The 17,173-nt window shown below is 41.6% G+C and overlaps 2 protein-coding genes across 2 annotated transcripts; one reads left to right on the top strand and one right to left on the bottom strand.

Annotated features, from left to right (window-relative positions):
• Positions 1-871: 871 nt before the first annotated feature.
• On the bottom strand, positions 872-5,017 carry LOC131426443 (uncharacterized). The gene is made up of 3 exons (XM_058589176.1): positions 4,680-5,017; positions 2,903-4,614; positions 872-2,828 (listed from the first exon to the last, which is right to left on the bottom strand). The coding sequence occupies exons 1-3, from the start codon at positions 4,779-4,781 to the stop codon at positions 980-982; spliced, it is 3,663 nt and encodes a 1,220-aa protein (XP_058445159.1). The 5' UTR covers positions 4,782-5,017; the 3' UTR covers positions 872-979.
• Positions 5,018-10,202: 5,185 nt separating this feature from the next.
• Positions 10,203-14,387, top strand: LOC131426441 (ubiquitin carboxyl-terminal hydrolase 16). The gene is made up of 4 exons (XM_058589175.1): positions 10,203-10,365; positions 10,684-11,067; positions 11,125-11,933; positions 11,992-14,387. Exons 2-4 carry the CDS (start codon positions 10,720-10,722, stop codon positions 13,688-13,690), a joined length of 2,856 nt encoding a protein of 951 aa, XP_058445158.1. The 5' UTR covers positions 10,203-10,365; positions 10,684-10,719; the 3' UTR covers positions 13,691-14,387.
• Positions 14,388-17,173: the final 2,786 nt, after the last annotated feature.

Raw genomic sequence — 17,173 nt, 5'->3', positions numbered from 1 at the left:
CTATATTTGTGGTAACTGGCGGTAAATCGTTTACGGACAGTTTTATCGCAAATTTTTATTCGGAGTGCCTGGTCGTGTCGTCGGAAAAACTATATCACAGCCAACTGTTAGCATCGTTTCAATCCAAAATTGTTAAATTTTTTTTTATTAAATAAATAATTTATTTAGTGATCTGTTTTCTTCTTTTAGTTCTTTGAAATTCTGATCATCGATATGAAGCGACGGAAGAACTAATTTGTTGAATTAATGAGCTTTATCATGAGTCTTGAAAATGAAAATAAAACATCATAACTGATTTTGTTATTGTATAGTTTTAACTTTCAACTGTTTTCATTTGTTAAATATTTCAAAATAAAACAAATTGTTATACATATCAACTGTTGATATACTTGTGTTTTGATTTTGTTATATGCATCCGATCGGGGTACACGTGCGCACAGAGAGGAATAAATTTGCTCAGTTTGTCGAGCTGAATCGATTGGTATATGACAGTCAGCCCTCCGGGCATCGGACATTTTTTCCAGTTTGAGCGAATTCTAGATCTCAGTTAAGTCCTACCGGCCTATTCAACCCCGGATGTTCGAGTGTAACGCAATCAACAACTCGTCCCATTTATCACATTCATTAAAAAAGCCAAAGATTGTACGACATATTTATGTTTAGTTTTAACGCTCACTAATCGTATCTGATGATGTTTGCAACACAAAACAAAATTCTAAACCAGAAATTAAGTTCAGAATTTAGGTGGAGCAGAATCTAGGTTCTTTTGTTTCGCAATCCAATCCAAAATTCAGTTACCAAACCCAGATTCCGATAAGCGAATGATCAGTCTATAAGCAATAAATCGGTACCCTCATAATCAAAACTCGCATTTTATCATCGTTCGTAAAATAAAATTTATTCATTAATACTTCGAAAAACAGAACTGTTTTTCAGACAACCGACTACGAAAAAACGACTCGTAGTTTCAGTCATCCAGCTAATCCTCCTCAATCTCATCGTCTTTTTCCTCGCCGGCAATCACCACTTCGTACTCCATCGCACAATCATTAGCCTCCTTCTGTGCACTTTTGTTGTACAGCGCGTTGGTTCGCATCAAAAACACATTCAGCCCGAAACTGTTCGGTGCCAGTTTGCTGAATACCTGCTCCACTACGATCGGTTCCATCTTGTCGAAACCAAGATAGAGCAGTAGGTCCAGCAGGTGGCATCGCAACCGATAGCTGCCCACCTTGCCATCGTCCAACGGCCAGTACCGGACCAGCAACTGTCTCACCCGGGCTAGATATTCTTCCTTCTGGAAGCCTTCGCCCATGTAGCGAGCATTGGTCACATGTTTCCTGATCATGAAGTGTATAACCTGCAGCAAACCGTGCCGGAAATTTTCGTTTCCCCGGGCAGTGTAAAAGCAGATGATTAAATTTTCCATTAGCTTGCCGGTTTCCTCGTGTGGATCATGTAACTGTGTGAAGCACGTTGCCGCCAACCGTCGGACCTGATCGTTTTCGTGGTTCAGGTAGCGCCACATTAGCGTTCGGTAATCGATCACGATCGACTTCTGGCCCGGTACGTTGTAGGCACGGTATTCTACCTTGGAGAGAAATTCCAATACTAGAATCAGAAAGGGCGTCGACGATTGATCGCCATTCCGAAGTTCCTTCAAAATGTACTTGTTGGATTTCACCAATTTGTAGATCAACTCATTCAAGGACACATAGACGGGCAACCAGTCGCACTTTGGATCCGAACACTGCTGCCTCTGGCCGACGAGCTTCGTCACAATCGAAGAGTACAGCTGCAGAGCAGCATTCCTCGTGGGCCAATCCGTCGATTTGAATCTTTCCAGTGCAATTATCATCAGGTCATCGATGTACTCCAGAACGGTTTCATTCATGGATGCTTCCCGAACCAGCAAATTCAATTGATGCAGCTGAATGATGGAAATTTTGGCCAACGATTCACTCGTTTGGCCATTGTTCAGCAGCAGCCGCTGTTCGCTGAGATAGATTCGGAGATATGAGCGTTCATCGTTGCAGTAGGAATCGTTTTTGATGAAATTGTGAATCAACCAAAGGTAGCCTCGACACCGTCGAAAATCTTCATCCTGCAGATTGAGTCTGATCAACGCCCGGAACATTCGTTCGCACAAATCCACAATCAATCGAGCCTGGCGATTGCGATGATCGTTCCGAACGACGAGCCGTCCTTTCAGGGCGGCAATTTTCCGAATGATCCGACCGAAATAAACTCCAGTGGCTTCGATCGCTCCCCGGTGGCAGCAATTCAACGAAATCAGCACAAACACACGCAAACAGATCGACAGCTGCTGAATCACGTCCAACCGACCGCGATAGTTATCCAGCACCCAGGTGGCAAAATTCTCCACGAAACAAGCGGCCGATCGTAGTGCTTTCCAGAGCATTTTCAGCATCGTTTTCTTATCGGCCGCCAGATTGGTCGACCGTTGGGAGGATCGATCCAACAGAAGCTGCAAACTGTTGTCCATAATTTCGAAACTGGAACCGATCATGTCCCGCCGTTGCCGGTCCGTTTTGGCACAGTTCATCGATCGCAGAATGAACTCCACCACGCGATTCACCAGCAGCAACATCCCCGGAAACGACCGGATCCTTCCCAACACCCCGAGCGTTCGGGACTCTTCGTAACCGAAGAAGGCTTCCGTGATGCCGTCGATCTGCTGGTAAAGCTGATAGTCATTTTTCATCATCGCAAACAGATCCCGGTCGTGATCGCGCAACGACGTCAGCAGGGCCGTGTGAGATTCGTCGAAAAAGCTGTTCATCGCTTCCAGAATGGCGGATGTTGTGCTGTTTTTTTTTTTTTGGATGGAACAAAGACTGAGACTAATTTCCGAATAACAAAAAGAAAAACAAATCCTTACCGATACGAATAGATGAGTGACAGTTTTGCTTGCAGTGCCGGCCCGTAATGGAAGGCAGTGTTTCGATTGTACAGCAACTTCAGCGCAATCGAACGGACGTCATCGAAATCCGATGTCAGCAGGTGTTCCACGGTGTAAATCATATCGTAGAAGGTATCGGCCTCCATGGGTAGCAAGTAGCTGCTGATTTCGGTGGTGGTCGATATTTTCTCCTGCAGCCGGTACGGCGACATCGGAGTAAACTCCAGAAAGAGCGAAGCGAATGCTTGAAACATTCGCAAACTGGTCAGTACGGCGTGATAATTCTGCGAGGGCGGTTTCTGCAGGTGCTGATGGAAAACGGTCGAACCCATCATTTCCGATACGATACCGTAAGCATCCTCGTTCGGCTCGTACCGTTCCAGGGGCAGCGAAGCGATATAGCTCAGCAGTTTGGTGCATTGAACGACGAAGGTGTTGCAGACGTTCATCGAAGGTACCCCGATTTGCTGCAGGATGTACTCCTTCAGCTTGAAGATGTAGAACACACTCGTGGAAGGATGAATGTGCTCGTTCGGAGTCGTAATGTGATGGACCAGCGTTTCCACCAGCAGTGACATCGAGGCATAATCCAGATCGATTTCGGTGGTAATTTGAAGCATTAAAACCAGCAGAATATTCAAATCCTTACAGGACTGAAACTCCCGTCGAAACAGATTCATGTACTGGAAAAATTTCACGAAACGATCCTTCTTTAAGTACTCGGGCATCAGCTTTCTGTTTTCCCCCACCCTCAACTGGTCCAAATCCATCATAAGAAACAGTTTCCTAAAATCCCCCGGCGTCAAATTGGAGAACCACTGCTTGATCATACTGCGAACCAAATCAATACTGCCTCGTTGCAAAATTCTCACTTCCAGCTCGAAAATCTCTTCTTCCTGCTGTTTGTGTAGCATCCTAGCGATTCCTTGACTTCCCGAAAACAGATGCTTGTAGTGTAGGGAAAGTTCCAGTGCCGCATAGACATCAATTCGCTCGCCAGCGAGTTCGTCCAGCTTGTTCAGTTGATACCGGCTTAGCAGAGCCAGCAAGACGTGAAATTTGTTCCGATTTAGCCAGCTCCAGTGCAGTGCGGCCGGCAGCACAACCGATCGCACAAACTTATGATCGCTGATCAACTGTTTCAGAATGGTTAGCATGCAGTCCCTAACACCCCGGTAAGGAGATTCTAAATTGAGCAGCACCACGTGCCAGATTTTTTCCTGCCTTTCGGCAAACACTCGATCATGTTGATCCATCCTTTGCAGAGTCAGCAGATTTTCACCCACCGTTATAAAGTACCGGCTGTAACATCCCATAGCCTGAAACAGGTCAAAGTTTCTCCTGACCACTCCGGTTAGATCTTCCGAACCATGCAGGGTAAAAAATCCCGAATAGACCATCCCATAAATTGCAACCGCCTCGTCTGCTGGCACGATTCCACTCGATAGCACCCCGCCCACTGGGAAAACCGATCGGCAATAGCGATAGTTCTGGGCGTAAATTTTAAACATGGTTTTTGCAATCATCCTCCTCTGAATGAAGGTGCTTTTGGGACTCTCCGCAATCGTCCGGAGTCGACCCAGAAGCTCGTTGTTCAGAAACAGTCTCGTTCCCCATTCCGATGACCCAGGAACGATTTCTATGGAATCATCTTCGATTGTCCGACACCGATCGGTCGGATTAAAAATGTCCTACGATTAAAAAAAAACATTACATAACAAAAACGAAATAACAAACCAACATCATCGATTACTACCTGACATGTTTGCAGCACCGCAGTGATTCCGTCGGCACGGTCTATCCGTTCTAACCACCTGATGCACCGTTGCTCGTAACTGCTACCCGTTGTGATGTTCATCTCTTCTGCATACTCTCAACCGCTTTTCGTTACCAGTTCGATCACTTTATATGGTGCTAAAGCATCCTGTAACGAACCGAACCAGAATTCAGACCGACAACTAACAACAAATCTACCGACGATGAAAGCGCGATTCCGAAGATTAACACGTTGCAAAACGAAAGAATTTGTTGACAGATTTTCCGCATCGCATTCCATCGGGGAAATCCTCTAACGGGACGGGTATTTAGTTCTGTTTCGAAGTGTTTTCGTTCTAAATGTGGTCTAAACGGTGTTGGACCATATAGTCGATAGTACGATGAACCGTTAATATTGTACTATACACTCTAAAGTGAAATTAATCGGTGATCATTTCGTGATCGTTTCAACAATTGACACATTAACAAAATGCCGAGCAAATTTCAGCAAGAGTTAAATTAGTTCTCACTGGTTCCTGTTTAAAAGAATGCCGTCCGTCAAAAACTACTCAAACCCAATTTTACACAGTGCTAAAGATTTTTCATGTTTAATCGTAGCTCACACTAGAAAAAGTAGTACTAATATCTTTCAAATCGATTTTCTTCCCCTCTGAGTTTTTTATAGCTGATATCTGTTTGCATTATTGAATAAATGAAAAAAACGTGACAAATTGCAACTACCGACAAGAAACTTTCCGGAGGAATGTTTTTTTGGTTCCGTTTTCCATTTACTGGTGTCGTTACCGGTAATTGAGTTTCGCGGCAATGTGTCAATCAAAAATTCAATTTTTGTGGTCATCACAAGATAGCGTGATAGTGATTCTATTAACATATCCCATCTATTTTATAAAAGTTTGGACGATTTTCTCAATTTACTTGATTTTGAACTGATGCAGATGGTAAACCTTACGAATGTGAAAAAATGCTTATTCACGTCTTGTCATTAAATGTATGATTCAAAACTCATATTTATACTTCAAAATTTCTGGTTTCATGCAGTGTTGGTGATTGCCGAAAATTTCACAGAAGCTGCTATATCGCTATCTATATTGTATACAACATTTTCAATCCGATAGAAGATGCTACAAGAACTCGAGTCTCTCAATGCATGAACCGCGAGAGAATTTTTCTACATTCCTTCGCTCCACTTCATACTCTGAGTATTTCACGGCCCTTAAAAAAAATACAGTCTGATAATGATCGTTACTGTGTGGAATTTCCCAAGAGAGAATCGCAAGTTGACAATTATCGCAGGAAATCGAATCGATGATTCGACTTGATGATTCTCATACTAGGTTACAATATTTCAAAACCCTTGTGTGGAGCATTCACATACATTTTCATAGACACAACTTATACAAAGATTATATGCATATAGTTAGAATAAGCGGCAATAGTGAAATGATTCTATCGCAATTATCAACTGCCTGTATAGAATCGGATCGCGAAACGAGAATAAGCGACCGTTTGTTGCTTCAGAGAAGATCCCCACAGCGGCGTGCTAACCTTTGATTCTCAGAAATGTCATCGAGAGAAATTCGCTCTCGCACTGGTGTCGATTCGATGTTAAATGAGCCATGCCGGTTTTTGTTGTTGCGATGATTTCCAACTCTTTTTGATGGCACTGATTCAATCGTGGAAGAGTTGCGAGCGAGCGTTCTATGATACGATAAAAGCCATCCTTGGTTTCATGAACAGAATCAGGAATCGATCCCAGGTGCTGCGCGAAAGACATCGATTTAACCATCACGCTATGTCCCCATATACAATTCAGAATAAAAAAAGAACAGCGAAAAACTTATATATATATATATATATATATATATATATATATATATATATATATATATATATATATATATATATATATATATATATATATATATATATATATATATATATATATATATATATATATATATATATATATATATATATATACATGGCTTTAGACAAGCACAATCATTCACATCTACAGAATCTACAGATGATATTTGACGATGCAGCCATTTGAGTGCTGGTTAAATAAAACAAATACAGTAACGGAAATGACTCCAAATAACCTGTTCTTGAAAACACGAAGGCTACAACCATGTTCACCAAAATCCTATGTCCCAGGTTTTAAATTGCACAGAAATTTTAAAACATTACATTAAACTACCATATCAGTCATTGTAATTAAAATCGTGTGCTGACTACTTTAGAAAAACCGGTTCATTATATCGACGACACGACCAGGCACTTCGAAGAAAAATCGAACTAAAAAGTGTCTGTGAGCGATTTACCGCCAGTTACCACAAATATAGCGACCCCTTGATAATGATAAAAATATTGTTCTCGAGCAACACTGTTTAAGTTGCTATAAACAAGTTACCAAGGAGCCCCGCAAGAATAAACATTTTAAGGAAGTTGTGGAATAGTTCGAATAATTAAAATTTTGTGCTCTCAGCGCCACTTTCTAAGAGCGACCTAAGAAAGTGGAACAGACAAATTCTAAAGCCTTCATCAGTGCATTAATAATGGTAAGTGCTTAAATTTTATTCGTGAGCTACCATCATAACGTATTGTATCTATTTTCATTCCGCCAACTCAGATTCTATTCCTTGCAGTTCTCTGTCAACGGAAACTGTCCGAGATGCAAGAGCGATATACTATTTCCTGACCAATTGTTTGCCAGTTTGGCTCAGATATAACTTTTCCCTGACAGATCTCCCACCAGATAAACACCTGCCAGAACAAGCCAACTATCAAAAAATCATTTCTTAGGAGGGACTAATTTCCAGAATAGTGTTTTCCTGGAAAAATTATTTCCCAGTAAAAAAGTACTTATACCTTAATTACTTAAGTGCCCAAATGTGGCTGCTGCTCGTTCTCACTATAAAAACAGAAACAAGTCTAACTCAAGTCACACCAGAAGTCACGTGGAGCATTAAATGTTTTTTTCTCGAAATTGTGGCGTATTTGAGGGTCGTCATTTTGATGCAACACAAATCTTTATCTACAGTGTATTTTCGTTTTTCTAAAATAAACATATTTCAATACAATGAAGAAATAAGAATTGATGGCAAGAACTCGTAATTCATTCACTAAATTTAGTTCATACAAATACATGAATTAATCTGAGGAGAATGATAAAACGACTTTCCTTAGTGAGTCCAAGTTTTTCAAGGCTGTACATTCGATCATTTCAAGAACTTGCAACTTACTGCACAAACGATCCACTCGAGACAGCCGTTGATCCATTTTAATTTTTCGTTATGAAATATCCATTTGCAATTGGGTTTGTTTACATTTCTTAAGTCCTCAATATGTAGTAACCAAGGTTATGGTCACTGTTATTCAAAATCTAGAGTGCCTATAACCAGAGTGACGACATCTCATCCGTAATTTTGGCAACAATTCAAAACATTCCATTAGCTTTACATTCAATTGACAGGTCGTTTGCTCGTTTGGAACTGGGAGCTGTCATTCCAAACGAGCAGCTGTCGCCACTCTGATTATAGTCACTCTATCAAAATCAACAACTTATCAATTTGTGCTGCCAGTTTCAATAATTTTTCAAACATTTCCGTTTTGACATTACCAGTTACTGAGGGGTAGTTAAATTTGCGATACAGTTTGGATAGACGAGTGGCAGGTCGTGTGGTCGATCATATTTTGAATATGTCAAAATGCAAGAGAAATCCAATTTCCACCTAAAAAATAGTTTATAACTTAATTATAATGTCATTTGCTTTAGTAAAAAGTTGTCCATCTCTGTTATTCTTGCAGCACCCAAGATTCTGTTTTATACAATGAAAATTTTCAGTTCTGATTGTAACAAGTGAGAAAATCAGATGTTGATCATTTTCAAATGATTTTATTCATCGCATGAATTATGAAATGTTACTTGAAAGACCGTGCAGACGCGCAAACCTAATCAAATATGCTGTTTAATGTTGAGAAAGGTTCAAGTAATGAAACTTAGGCGGCGCGTTAGGTAAAATTAGAGCAAATTCAACAGTTGCAAGATTCATATCGGTGGTCTATAATGTAACTAAACTGAAACAAACGTATCCCCAGCAAACCGTTTTAGTTTTATTTATTCGAACAGTTCTACTGTCAAATTTAAAACTGGTATACGCAGCCGTTCTATTTTTTTTCTGTATTTGAAACACAGATAAAACGCTGCTGGAGCTGCCAGTTTATTTTGTTATAAATTCTAGATTTAAATTTTAAAACTGACATAAATTATGCATCTAGAACTAAAACACTCATGAACATGCCCTTAGTTTTGAGTTAGATTGCCAATCAGAGATGCCAGATATTTTCATAGAAAATCAGTATTGCTTTGTATAAAAAATCTGTATTAATCTGTATTTACTAATAAAATGAAATTCTTACCACAAAATAATGTTATTCCAATATAACGTGGTTGTAGGATGGTAGACTCAATCGTGGCCTCTGTCATTGCCGCGCTCACAAAAATATTCAACGACGAAATTTCATCGTTTTTTTTTATTTTTTTATCCAAAAAATATAGGTGAGCGAATTTATCGAATCTGATAGGGCTCCAATGATTTGCTGCTAATATCATTCCCGCTTTAGGTTTGCTAATGTCACCAGCTCGAAACAAATTCTCGCGTCCACTCTGTCTGCAGCAGAGATACCAGATATTTGTATAAAAAATCTGTATTAATCTGTATTCACTAATAAAATGAAATTCTTACCACAAAATGATGCCAAAAGATGTTTTTCCATTATAACGTGGCTGTAGGATGGTTGACTCAATCAGTCATTGCCGCGCTCACAAGAATATTCAACGACGAAATTTCATAGTTTTTTTTTATTTTATTTTTATCCACAACATTGTAATTCCATATATCTTGGTTAATTTTGCAGAAGGCCGTAAGAGCAAGTGACAGTTGACTTCATTATTTGACATACAATTTCATCGCCCAATATGCAACGTCAAGTCGGGTCATACAGCTCTCAGTTTGACGGTAAAGTTTCATGATGCCATTACTTCCTTGAATATCAGTTCAAATTGGTTTCAAATTATAATATAAATGGATTTCACAACAGATTTCCATATCAATTTGTGATTTGTCCATGGATTGTGACAGACTTTTATCTCGTCACTGGAATCAAATACTAAAAGATAGCTCAGACAGAAAAGTTTAATTTTTCCTTTCTTACTTTTTGTGAGATCTGAATAAATCTGTATTGAATTAAGGTAATCTGTATAAAATCTGTACTCCGTATAAAATCTGTATGAGCATGTAAAAATCTGTATAATACAGATAAATCTGTATAAACGGCATCTCTGTTGCCAATACAGATATTTTAAACAAATTAGTACAGATGAAAATATCTGGTTTCTCTGCTGTAGTTAGATAATTCGAGCCATTCCACATTCGACATTCGCGACCAAACCCACAACTTCACCATCATTGCTCCAACCAATCAGCACATAGCTGTCACACGCACGAACCAACTGTCATTGTGTTGTCGTCGTTCATTTTCTGAATGGTCACAGTCGCAGCGAGAAAATGAAAACTTTGTGCAATTTACGATCGAACCGTTCCTAAATTGCGTATCATACGTTTCAAGTTTTTCTCGAAACAGTTTGGAATCCGACGAAAATCGTAAGTATCTGTGGTTGCTTTTTCGCTGGGACTTCGTGCTTCCACCCTGGGAGGGGCAATCGTGACAGATTCCACAAGTTTGAGCTGCATAATTAACCTCATTTTGTGCATCGATGTCGATGGACGGAACTGATATTTTCTGCTGCCGAGCTGCGCAAGGGATAGTGAGAGAGTGATATGATGAGCGCTCACTATTTTTTTTAGGCAGAATATGATTGTTTAGGCTGTAAAATTATTTTGACATGAAAGATGGTCTCTGGTTCTACGAGTGAATGTTAAATTTAGATCATCATGGTGCTTTTTTCTTTCCTGTTGCAGATTTCGTGAGTCGCTCCAATATTTTAGCACGCAATAATGGTCAAAAAGAAGTGCAACGAGTTTAAGGACGATGGTTCCTCGACGGAGTCGAACGATGATGCAAGAATAAACAACCACTATCCGAATATGAGGGAAGCATGTCCTCACGCCAAACTGTCTGTGGCACCGAACGTGCTAAGAAAGGAGCTGAGATCCACTGGGCTGGCACAAAAATGTAACAAATGTACTGGTAGCAAACCAACCCAAGCCATCGAGAATCCGGTGAGAATCATGGAAGATGAGGATTACGAGATGGAGGAAGATTCAAGTCTGTGGTTGTGTTTAAAATGTGGGGTTCAATTGTGTGGTCGATACCGGAATCAACATGCTTTAGGTCATTTTAAGGTAGGCTGCAGTTTTTTTTTCATAATTCCCTATTGAACGTTTCGATTTCGGTTCCAGACTCCTCACTCTGATCAGCACTCGTTGGCTTTGAACACAACGACTTTTAAGGTTTGGTGCTACGCGTGTGACGCCGAAGTAACTCCGAAATCGTTCCCTAAGCTGACGGAATGCGTCGAACTTGTAATGCGCGAAGCGAACAAGGCAAAGGATGTACCGCCAACAATTTCCAACATAGAGCAAAAGCTACTCTCCACGGCTGAATCTGTACGGGCCGTGATTGGCGATGGATTTCCTACACCGGTTGCTAGCGGTTCGACCCACAGCAATTCTACGCTGGCCTCCTCGGCTCGGTCCGATGTTGGTACATCATCATCGGCGGCTGCTCCGTACGTTCCGATCTATCGTGACATTCGACTGGACGGTTTGGGCAAAAAATTACCGATGGTGCTGGGAATCGTTGACAATCTGCCGCGAGTGCGCGGCCTATCGAATCTTGGAAATACCTGCTTTTTCAACGCGGTCCTACAGTGTCTGGCCCGGACTCCCTATCTGTTGGATGTGCTGCAGGAATCGGCTGCCAAAGGTGAAAAGTTTCAACTGCCGGGTGGTGAACTGAAGCTGAAAGATGGACGAGTCACCGAACTCCGAACGATTACGGGCGAGCTTGGGACGTGGGGTAATTTGACGGAGGCACTGGCCGAAATACTGACCGAATTACAGAGCGGTGCTGGTGGCGTAATCACGCCGAGTCGACTTCTACAGCAGTTAACCAGCCGATGGCCACAGTTTGCCGGTGCCGATCAGCACGATTCGCACGAACTGCTGAGGCATCTACTGGAGAGTGTTCGCTACGAGGATTTGAGAAGGTAGGTTGCGTTAGAAGAAAAACGAAAACTTTTATATCCTGTTTCTAATCCATTCCAGATATCAGCGAGTGATTCTGAATTCGCTTGGGTTCACCACAAAAACGGATCCGCAAACCGTCGACGAAACACTGAAGGAAAAAGTCAAATTCTACGGTAATCAAGCAAATGACCGCATCATTCGCCCGGAACCGGTGTTTCGAGGTTTTCTGGTTTCGACACTGACCTGCCAGGACTGTCAGCACATTTCGTCACGGCACGAGCCCTTCCTGGATCTTTCGCTTCCGGTGAGTTCGGAAAAACCGCAACCACCGAATAGACGAAAAGCGAGCCCCGAACCGGACTACGGTTACAGCGGTAGCGGTAGCAGTGGCACTCCGAAACCACTCAGCCGAAAGGAACATCGACATCTGCGAAAGGCGAACCGTTCCAAGCGGGATAAGTTTTTGCGAGATTTGGATCCGCTGCTCGGAGCGGTCCCAGCTTCGGCAGATGATCGAACAAAAGTAGCTCACGACGACGACGACGATGACGATGACAACGGTGGTGGTGGTGGTGGTGAGGGAGGAGCAGCCGGAGGAGGAGGAGGAGATGCGGAATCCGGTGCAGATGATGACGGAATGTCCGACGCGGATGTCGAAGATAACCTGACGGACGATTCGCAACCGAAGAAAGCGTTAGCCGGTGTAGATCAGAATGGCAATCAATCAACGGCGGCAGGGGAAGGGACGGTACCGGAAAAGAAGGACGATACACCGGAAAATCCGAACAAGGTAGAAATCGGAGAGGGCAATTTGGTTTGTGAACTGGGACTAAGCGCCGAAGGTGCCGTTCATATGATGAAAAAAATGAATATCGAGTCGGAGCAGGAACAGGATGCCAAAAAGCAGAAGATCCGTCGCCAACGAACGTACAGCCATGCCGACTGGGGCAGTACCTTGGCTCCCCGGTACCAATGTGAGGATAACGAATGTTCCATCCAGTCCTGTTTCAATAGTTTCACTGCGGTCGAGATGATGACCGGAAACAATAAGGTCTGCTGTGACGCGTGCACCGAACGAATCAACGGGAAAGATGGTAAATCCGTAAACACGAATGCAACGAAACAGTTTCTCATTTCCTCACCGCCTGCCGTTATGATTTTGCACCTGAAACGCTTCCAAGTGGGACCGCGCGGAATGCTACGAAAAATTACCAAATCGGTTGCGTTTTCATTCGTCCTGGACATTGCACCGTTTTGCGGTTCGCGTGTTAAAAAACTGCCCAATGTGAAACCGGGCCAAAAGAAACTGCTCTACTCGTTGTACGGAATCGTGGAACACTCGGGAACCATGCACGGCGGACATTACGTTGCCTACGTGAAAGTCCGTCCGAAGCTATCGCGAGACGATCCCCGGTGGGGCTTTCTTCCGAAAGGATCCCGTGCCGAGCTGGATCAGGAAGACGAAGAAGCCCTCCAGTTGGAACGAGATCGGGCCAAAGATCAGGCCCGGCAAATGATTAGCAATGCGATGGCACGTGATAGCGATGATGCGCTGACTTCCTCCAGCAGCTCCACCAGCAGATCATCCACCGGAACCACGTCCGACGGGGAGGAGGAAGGAGCGGTCGGTTATACGCCAAAACCGGAAACCTTACCGGATGTGGGTGCACCGCCCGGCAAATGGTACTACGTTTCCGACAGTCAGGTTCGGGAGGTAACCGAAGAATCCGTGCTGAACACGCAACCCTACCTGCTGTTCTACGAACGGTTCTTCTAATTTTAATGCTTATCTTACTGTCGTTTTTCCGATGCAGTTGAAATAAATGGGGTGTTCGATCTAGTTGATTTGCTACTCAAAACTTCTACATACTACTCAAGATTGAAGAATTTTCAGCTCGAAATTGTGCATTTATAAGCGATTGGCACACGACCAACAAAACAGAAAACAAAAATCAGTTAACCGGTCGTAGTTTGTAAAAACAAAAAAGAAACAAACACAATTATTTATTGGGATTAGCTGTCCCGAACGGGAACATCCAGAACCGGTTCAGGCAAAACTCAACCTTTCCTGTTCCGTGTCACACGAGCAGAGCCGAGCCGTCAAATACTTCCTTCTTCTTATTAAAAACAAAAAAAAACGTAGATCGTAAGCTGAAGAATCCGAATTGGCGGAAGCTGTACTAATTTAGGGTTAGTTTTTTCTTAGAAATCAATCCTCTGATACGAAGTGGGCAGGCAACGTTTTGTAGCACTAAGGCAGCAAACACAAATTTATCAAATATATAATACCGAAGTTGATCCAAAAAAATCTGAAAATCTGCGACAATATTCTCGTGGAATGATAACAAATACAGTCAGTTTTGCAATCTTTTTGCCTACAATTCAATCCAGCAAAAACGTCAATATGCTATAAAATATATTCAACAGCACTTGTAATTTACCAAAATCCTTTTGTTTTTTTCGAAATACAAACAAATGTTTCTACGGAATCAAGCGACTGTGTTTAATTGTGCCTTGAAAGAAACGACCTCCACAGAAAACATCACATCTTTTGGCGTTTGGCATTCGTGCTACATGTTCAGTTCAGATAAAACGGGCTAGACATTTCATTAAAGACTGTCCCAGAAAGTATGGGCGAAACAAAAACCGCTGCCATTTCGCAAAGGTTTAGAATCTGTCAATTTTTATAGCTGCGTCCTGTTGTTTACACTCTTCTCTAACCACTTGTGCAGTTGTTTATTCGGTTTCATTAGTTTGTTTCGAAATGCGTGAACTTTCACTGAGAAAGATAGCAAAAGGAGCAGGACACCTTTGAGGATGAACCGAAAAAAAGGTCATGCTAACCCTCAGTTGGATAAACGTATACTGAAGGCGTTCGAGCAAAAGAAGGAGGTTTCAGTTCGAGATGTGGCCAAAAAGTGGGCACTTCGAAATCAAATGTTCTTCGTGCTAAAGAACGTTTGAATCTTCGAACCTATAAGAAGCAGAAACAACCAAAACGTAGTCCGAAACAAGAAGCATCGATCAGGCCGAGGGTTCGAATAATAAATAAATAAATAAATAAATAAATAAATAATCGAAAGAGTGAGTGATTAAAGAGAAACTGTCACTTGCTTTTACGCCCTAATGAAAAGTCAACCGACAAATATAGAAAAAATAGAACAGCAGCGTATACCAGTTTTAAATTTGACAGTAGAACTGGTCGAATAAATAAAACTAGAACGGCTTGCTGGGGATACGTTTGTTTCAGTTTCAGTTACAATATAGACCACCATAAATCAAATAAACATAGATTTCCCAGTGTAATAGTAATGTAGTTGAGCAACCCGTGACACCAAAAGCGCCGTCTGGTGGAGAATGGGTGCGTAAATGCTCCTAAAATGCATGCAAAAAGTTGCCTGCGCATTTAACACAACCACAGTAGCATAAATCAAATAAACATAGATTTCTCACTGTACGGTGACACTAACAGCACCTCTAGCGGCAAACGGGTGTACTTTTTTCCATTAGCTACTACTAGCTCAACTACATCACTATTACACTGGGAAATCTATGTTTATTTGATTTATGACAGTAGCTAATGGAAAAATGCACACCCGTTTGTCACTAGAGGTGCTGTTAGCGTCACCGTATAGTGAGAAATCTATGTTTATTTGATTTATGAGACCACCCATATGAATCTTGCAGCTGCTGAATTTGCTCTGAGGGCATATTCAGGAGTGTTCTAGTTCTAGATGCATAATTTATGTCAGTTTTAAAATTTAAATCTATAAATTATAACAAAATAAACTGCCAGCCCCAGCAGCGTTTTATCTGTGTTTCAAATATAGAAAAAATAGAACGGCAATGTATACCAGTTTTAAATTTGACAGTAGAACTGGTCGAATAAATAAAACTAAATTGGATTGCTGGGGATACGTTTGTTTCAGTTTCATTTACATTATAGACCACCCATATGAATCTTGCAGCTGCTGAATTTGCTCTTAAAATTTAAATTTAAAACTGACATAAATTATGCATCTAGAACTAGAACACTCCTGAACATGCCCAAAGAGCACCCAAGCAACCAGAAGTTCCACAATTACTTAAAAAGTCCACTTTTTTGCTGCTTAAAAGTACACGCGGAACTTTTGAGAACTTGAAAGTACAGATCAAGTTCCGCGTGAACTTTCTAGCTGCTTAAGAAAACACGTGGCAATTTTTGACAGTTCGAAGTACAGAACAAGTTCCGCGTGAACTTTCTCGCTGCATAGAAGCTGAACAATGTATTCTAGAAGCAGCTTAGAAGTTCTTTCCGCAGCGTCGCGCGAACTTTCAAGTGTGGATAATTACTTTAAAAATGGGCTGCTTAGAATGCTGATGATTAACTTTGAGAGCTGCTTAAGCCAAATCAGTCCCTTTTATCCTAACTTTTGGTTAGTTGGGTAAATTCACCCACACTATCAGATCCGAATCGATTCCGGATCAATTCCGAGTCGGCGAGAAATTTTCATTCGGAATTCCACGTGGAAATCATGTGGAATTCCGAATCAATTCCAACTCTAGTGCAACAATCGATTCCGAATGAATTTCGCCTACAACCGGTTGATTCGGAAATCTTTCGGAATTGAGTGAGAAGATGCGAACTGAATTGTCAATTTGCCTTCTTCTTCTTTCCCGCTTTTGCACGTTTTCGTTCTGATTTTCAGTTTATTTTTAAACGAAAACATTATATAACTGAATATACAAATTTAAATCTTCATGTTTTTCGGATATACAGAACTAGTAAATAACCGGTTCTTCTTAGAATCCCAACATAAACTGTTGAAATTCGCTGGAAATTAACAAAACGACCTACCTTAGTCAGCATCATCCATACCTCTAGGTGGAGTGTAGTGAAATGGCTTAAGTCGCCCCAATTTTTCACTAACATATTCATAGAATGAGCGAATATTTCAATGACATTTATAATGTCACTGTCAATCAGGTTGATCGAGCAGCCAACTCAGGCAAAAATTCTAGCACTGAGCCGATCGAGCACTAAAAAATCATGCAGTCGAGTAAGAATTCATTGCTCATTCCGTCATTTCGATAATGTGGGAATCGTCGCACAAAGCACAGGAATATTTTCAGTGATTGAGCGCATTCCCGCATGGGCATGGCTGCCAGATGGCTGACTAAACGCTGCCAGCAGGAAAAATATGGCTGGCAGACATTCTGGTTACCGACTGCCTCACCGCTGTCAGACATACAACTCAAACGATACAACCGTATCCATCAG

This window comes from Malaya genurostris, chromosome 1 (assembly GCF_030247185.1).
Source record: "Malaya genurostris strain Urasoe2022 chromosome 1, Malgen_1.1, whole genome shotgun sequence".
NCBI classification, from domain to species: Eukaryota; Metazoa; Arthropoda; class Insecta; order Diptera; family Culicidae; genus Malaya; species Malaya genurostris.
This window is presented reverse-complemented; position numbering and strand designations above follow the sequence as displayed.

Coding starts and splice junctions, on each gene's coding strand:
- LOC131426443 (XM_058589176.1), bottom strand. CDS start 4,781: ATGAACATCACAACGGGTAGCAGTTACGAGCAACGGTGCATCAGGTGG. Junction 4,615..4,679: donor CGGTGCTGCAAACATGTCAG/GTAGTAATCGAT, acceptor TTTTAATCGTAG/GACATTTTTAATCCGACCGA. Junction 2,829..2,902: donor TCACTCATCTATTCGTATCG/GTAAGGATTTGT, acceptor AAAAAAAAACAG/CACAACATCCGCCATTCTGG.
- LOC131426441 (XM_058589175.1), top strand. CDS start 10,720: ATGGTCAAAAAGAAGTGCAACGAGTTTAAGGACGATGGTTCCTCGACG. Junction 11,068..11,124: donor ATGCTTTAGGTCATTTTAAG/GTAGGCTGCAGT, acceptor TTTCGGTTCCAG/ACTCCTCACTCTGATCAGCA. Junction 11,934..11,991: donor CGCTACGAGGATTTGAGAAG/GTAGGTTGCGTT, acceptor AATCCATTCCAG/ATATCAGCGAGTGATTCTGA.